This window comes from Penaeus monodon, chromosome 9 (assembly GCF_015228065.2).
Source record: "Penaeus monodon isolate SGIC_2016 chromosome 9, NSTDA_Pmon_1, whole genome shotgun sequence".
Taxonomy (NCBI): Eukaryota; Metazoa; Arthropoda; class Malacostraca; order Decapoda; family Penaeidae; genus Penaeus; species Penaeus monodon.
In genome coordinates this window covers 9,484,332-9,490,953 of record NC_051394.1, presented here as the reverse complement: position 1 = coordinate 9,490,953, position 6,622 = coordinate 9,484,332, and the positions used below count along the sequence as shown (strand labels likewise).

Genomic DNA, 6,622 nt, shown 5'->3' with positions numbered 1-6,622 from the left:
CTTCCTCTCCCTCTCCCCTCTCTCTTTCTCCTTCTTACTGTCCCTCCCTCCCTCCTTCGCTGTATCTCCCTCCATCTCATCCCCCCTTCCTCCCTTTCTCTCTCCAAACTCCCCTTCCTCCCTCTCAACCCCCCTTCCTCTCTTTCTCTCTCCCTTTCTGTCCCTCCCCTCCATAGAGCAGTATATTTCTAGACCGTCGCCAGCAGTCACAGTCACAATCAATACCCCTTTTTTTCTTCGTGGAAGCTGAAGGGTCGTGAACCGCCGACTCTTCTTAAGATTTTCTCCCGCTGAAGCATCATTGTCGAGGCGTGAGGAGAGTTTCGAGTGGCAAGTGTTTTTCCTGGAGGATATTGACAGCAACCAAAGCTTTAAGTCGGGGCTCGAGACACGAGGGCAAGCATTAAGGTCTTAAAACTGAAGGGAAGGAACCGGGGGCAGATAGCAGAAAGTCTCGGGAGATGGATAGAAATGGATGGATATAGATGAAGATGGATAAAAAAGTGGGAAAGACAGGACTTAGCTTGAGGCTTTATATTTGAAACCTAAAATGCAAGATATATGATATGTTGATGATTCAGACGATTTGTCAGTCACCTCAGTAGGTGTCGGTTGTAAGTCACTCAGAACTCTCAGAGGCATTGGGTCTTCTCACGTCCCTTGAAAGAGGAAAGGTATCTTGGGAATATGATAAGTGACACGACCATGGCACGGGTGACAGGAATGTGACAACTTCCTGGAAGGCGCATAGACCCAGTCGAGAAGCACGTGGCAGATCGGCGTAGTTTTATTGCTTCTTTTAAGCTGGAGTAATAAAGAAAAATCGCTTGATTAAAAACGTGACTTTGCAGGATTAGTGCAGCTCAATTATCGCGGCGGCGCTCGATCGCTCTCAAGAATTGCTACACCCACGTACTCGAAAACTCACTCCGTGTTTTATCAACCTCTGAACTCCCACATAAGTTATCTACGCATCGCCCTGTCCAAATACTCTTGCACACAAGCTCACAGCAATGTCCCTGCCTATAAACATAATGCAAACGGACAGTTTTATCGTCGGCATGTATGTATCTGCATGCGTGTGTCTGCAAGAAGCAAAAAGACTGCTTCCTTGCAGCGCCTCCGCCTCTGGCAAGTGTCCCACATTCGCGTTGAAGCAAATCTTCTCATCACAACTTGATTCTTCGGACTTATGGTATTTCTTTTACCACATATTTCTCTGCATCTTTTTATCAGCGTCCACCCATTTTGAACAAACATGAGATGCTGGAACAACACCGAATTTTTTATTTATTCTTTTAGTGGCTTCTTCTGGTTATGAAATGAAATATTCTAACCTACACTCGTCGATACATAAAATTCTAAGGGAACATTAATTAGACCAGTGCCTTTAACCATTACTGCTAAAGGGAATTTATTCATAATTTCACGTCACAGTGCTCCAAAAACTGTGTCGCCGTTGCGGTTCTTGATTGGCTGTTAAGGAGTTATAGGCATCCCGTCTGCCCTTAGAAAAGAAAAGAAAAAAAAGAGACTATTCTCGAAGGCTTTTGATGTTCGTTTATTACCATATTGCCCTGATATGGAAATTATCTCTCCCAACTTAAAATTGGACACCAATCCCTGGCTGTAATTGGATGTCACTTCTTTTTATGTTGATGCGCGGCAACACACATTTCACTTTATCACAGGTGATAAAAAAGATTGACTGGCAAACTCTGGCAATATGTTAAATAAGTAAAAAAAAAAATATATGATTTGTGCTCACACTTTCACATGCCTTCTACGCGCGGAAACTAACAGCGCATAAGCCACGCACCGCACCACGCATGCGCAGCACACACACACAGCACGCACACGCGCACACACACACACACACACGACACACACAACACACACACACACGCACACACACACACACCCACACACCACACACACACACACACACACACACACGCACACACGCACACACGCACGCACGCGCACGCACACGCACACACGCGCACGCACGCATACACACACGCACACGCACACGCACTCTCACCCTTTCTGTAGTAACAGCATTTTCAGAAATGAAGTCTAATTTTAAAAATATTTTCTTACTTCTTCTTATTTGGAAAATGGTCAGCACTGATGAATTTGAAATATTTCCATTGCATTGACAACAAGAAATTGAAAGCATTTTCATGTTCCTTAAGGTCTTAATAATCAGAAAAAAAAAACGTTCATTCAGTTATATATGTCCTTCTCATCAGATTTTTAAAAGGTTAATATTGGACTATGCCGACAGCCCCGGGTCCAGTTGTGCTTAAGGCTTAGGTTAACTCATTTCTATACATTAATGATGATGAGGAGGAGGATGGTGATGGTGATGGTGATAATGATGGTGATGATGGTGATGGTGATGATGATGATGATGGTGATGGTGATGATGATGATGGTGATGGTGATGGTGATGATAATGATGATGGTGATGGTGATAGCAATGATGGTGATATAGAGATTTATAAACCCATCCTTTAATCCACAGGTGCACACAAATAAAGACCTATTCCTGGGACAATGCTCAGGTCATTCTCGTGGGTAACAAGTGTGATATGGAGGACGAGCGTGTTATCTCTTACGAAAGGGGCAAGCAGCTCGCCGACCAGCTTGGGCTCGAGTTTTACGAGACCTCAGCAAAGGAAAACATCAATGTGAAGGTAGTGAAGTGACATTATGAAGTTTTTTAAAATTTTAACCTTGTGTTCTCTTTATTATTGATGTGAGTTCGTTCTCCATTTGTGAGTATTTATAACATTAATCTGCTATATACACATGTTTTGTTTTTTAAGCTGTATGAATTTTATTTTCACATTACACTCACGTATAATTAGGAAACCTGTGTATTTCAGCATTTCATTAGCTTCATGATTTCTTCTTGTTATTCCAGGCTGTGTTTGAGCGCTTGGTGGATATTATTTGTGACAAGATGTCTGAAAGTCTGGATACGGACCCCAATTTGGTGAATGCTAACAAGGGGACAAGGCTCACGGAGAATCCCCAACCACAAAACGGATCCTGTCAGTGCTAACACCCAGGGGTACTCTAATTACCCTCTGCTTGTCCCTACCCTCCTGCTCGTACCCACTTAATGCACTACATGCCCACGGATAGACCCAGACCATTCCTACTCCCGACCAATTACAAGCAGCCACTACAAGGTCACTGAACGAGTGGTTATCTACGTAGCGCGCCCTATGGCACCTTCCAATGTCCTGCTGCGGAACTGTTATGTCATGATGGGTAATAATGCTGCAGGAACTGGAATAAAAGAGCATCTTTATTTGAGACCAATAGTTGCTGTTAAGTCCACATGTAAATGAAGATATATTTCTAGAGGCACGAATAAGAATTAGCACAATAATGCTCCCTGGGTTTAACATTGTATAGGTCAACCCATGTTGGCCGACATGTGTCCAAGAGCAATCAATTAGGATTTTTTGAGACTGAATGGAATAGAATCAGTAAGATTAATGTAAATACCTATTACTTTTGTCTCATGTCACCTATTCCTCATTTAGCTAAAGTCTGAGAGGTTTTAAGGTTTGACCAAAATCAGATCCATATTAGGACACAAAATGTATGTGTAACTCATGTATTTAACATGTCCTGTACTGGGCAATTTTTGTGAATACGGAATGATTAGTCATTTGAATACTAATGATAGTGTCCTTGTTTGCATAGATTAACAACAAGTTGTGAATTAGAGCGTAGATGCAAATTAAGGCTGCATTTGTAATGCTTTGGACACATCTTTTTTTTTTTCTAAATGTCACCATATCACAACAGTAATTGTGAATTTGGAGATAATAAATGTGTTCCAATAAATAATTTAATCATTTGACTCAAAGTATCTACAATTATTGAATGTACAGTCTATATTAAGATCAAATAGATCATCTCAACCATTATCTATATCTCTTTCTATACCTTTTCAAATGCCACATTATTTTTTGTCATTGGTACTAATCAAATAATATACTGTATTCACATTTAACTTCCCACATTTCTTGTCAATTTAAGGAGACTTTGCTCCCAAGACCCTCATTAATTATTTCTCAGCTGCATCTTCATCTATTTGTGTTACATTCTCTATAGACATTTAATGAACTTTAGACTAGTAGTTAGAAACATAAGATGTATACACATGGTAAATAAAACACAGTGAGTGCATGAGTTCTACACAAATATACAATTATGAGCGGCAGAATTTTTAATTACCAATAAAGGGCCTTGATACATTTTTGTGGATTTTGGGGACATATCATTTAAATGAATGAAATATATTTAGTTAAGAAATCAATATTCCCAACAAAAATAATGCCTGAAATATTGCATATTATGAAGAATATGTGGCATAATGTGATTTGCAAAAATTTCACCCAAGCCCTTTCAGATAATAGGGCTTCCAGCATAAAAGTAAAATTGTTTTATGATAGGAATTTAATACTTGTCCATTCAAGAACTGTAAGTAATTCCTATGAAAGTCATGGATGAGGCAGAGTTTCTATAGTATTACTGATTATTTTTGCCTAGTATGGAATAGCCAAAAACTACCTATTCCAGACTCATCACTCTGTAAGCGCTTTCCATGAAGTCACATTGAAAAATAGTGTGTTTAAGCTTCCTTGCTACAGATGCCTCTGCCTTGATGGTCTGCAGACATACTTGATTATATTGTTTTTAATATTGGTGTTATGAAAAATGTTATGGATTACACAACTAAAGCAGTACAGAAACTTTGCTGTACTTTGGAAAGATATCGATATAGAGAGCTTAATTGTGTCTTAGTATAAGAAAGAAAATTTGCATTTTATAAGACGTCACCAGCTAGGCCTACATACTGTCTGCAATGTGATGTAAGAAACCTACTGGTTAATTTTATCTTGTATCAAAGCTCATATTTGAAGTGACTACTGTACATAAAATTACTTACAAGTCAATTTGCCTTAATTACTCAAAACTGGTTTAACACACTGTGCATCAATGTGACTAAAGATTTAGGCATGTGCTGTTTGTAATTAGGATGTAAGGAGTGGTTAATGTACCAAGAACTCAATATGCCATATTTTTGGAATGATCTCAGACTATCACCACAGAAGTTCAGTGTTTTCTGGCTTTCATTTTTGTACCTATCTGGAAGAGAACATGGAACCCAGACCCCTTCCCAAAAGAGGTACTTAGAAACTTTGAGTAAAAAGTGTTGGGAATATATAACCATTTCCTGAATCCTGTGGCTATTGTTTTGTTTTATCCTGCCCTTTGATGTAAACACTGAAAACTAGGAATGTCTATTGTATCCTCCAGGGAACGCTGACCTGTAATTGGTCTACTCGAGTTGATTCCTAGAATACGGCTGTGAAACAGTTAGTTCCACAATTGTAAAGAAAAACCACTACACATGTGTCTGGCCTTAGTTCTGTAATGTGTCATTGGAGTTTGTTGTAATTTTGTGATAATGGATTTTCCCCATCATGACTCCTTAACATTGTGTCATTGTCAGGGATTTTGGGCTTTATCCTGGGTTGCAGTAAGTTTCAATTTTCCTTTCCACCGAAACAAAGGAAACTGGCCTTATTGAAAATTTCTAAGGCTCAGAATCTCTGATTAAGGCCATATGTCTGAAAGCAAATGCAAGATGTCATCTCGTGAGTATTGTATATCTCCAAATGATCGGATGGTAAATATCAGCCCATCTATAGAGATATAAGTATGTGAGTCAGACATTCAGCACTATGTACTGGCCAATGTCACAACAACTGTGTACAAGAGAAGTGTTAATGTGTTATGTATCCTTCTATCTCCAGTGTATGAATGGCTACATTCAGAGAACAAGTTATTTTAATATCTGAGATTTCTTTGTGGTTTATCTATGATTACATTCAATTTTGCTTTTTTCTTCTTTCGGTAATTTAAAATAATATTCTTTTTTTTTGTCACCTCTTTGGCTTGTCTTCTCCTATCCCATATGATGAAAGAAATGCACAACTCAGTTGCCTTTTCTCTCACTGGGCCTTTTTTAAAACTTGCCTCAGGATGCAGCCACTACCTATGTCTTTGTACCTGTGGTGTGACAAGTGGTGATGAACACTACTTGATGTGATTGTAAGTTCATTATCAGAAGTCACTACACAAATGTAAACTCATTGAAATAATCAAGTAGGAGATAACATGGTAACTTCAGTCTTCTTATATGGATCACTTGTTGTCCAAGCATTATATATTCTAGTATGAAAATAGTCATTTAAACAGTGGAGTGACTATTATTTTCTTAGTGTATAGATGCTGAAGGGAAGATACTTGTGTCAAGAAGACTTAGTATCCATGAAGATCTAACCTAAAGTCATGAATGGAGCAGAGCAAATAATTAACTTATGGAAGTTTAGCCATACTTAATCTTCCTTAAATTAATTGTTGTCTTTGTACTGTCTGTGTTGTTGGTATGCGGTGATGTAGAGTCAACAACGCCCTGTAGGTGTAGGTGGCGACCAGTTGTTGTTAGTTATTGTGAAAACACGACAAAAATCATCGCAGATTTAAAAGGCAGGCTTAATCATCAATAAAGAATTATGTTGCGATA

The 6,622-nt window shown here is 38.9% G+C and overlaps 1 protein-coding gene across 1 annotated transcript in view; it reads left to right on the top strand.

Annotated features, from left to right (window-relative positions):
* LOC119576939 (ras-related protein Rab-3) overlaps positions 1-6,622 on the top strand; it is a gene marked incomplete in the record, with an annotated part of 45,590 nt that extends 38,968 nt beyond the window's left edge. Inside the window, 2 exon segments of the mRNA XM_037924589.1 lie at positions 2,531-2,702; positions 2,933-6,622. Of these exon segments, the coding sequence (XP_037780517.1) occupies positions 2,531-2,702; positions 2,933-3,073 (313 nt within the window).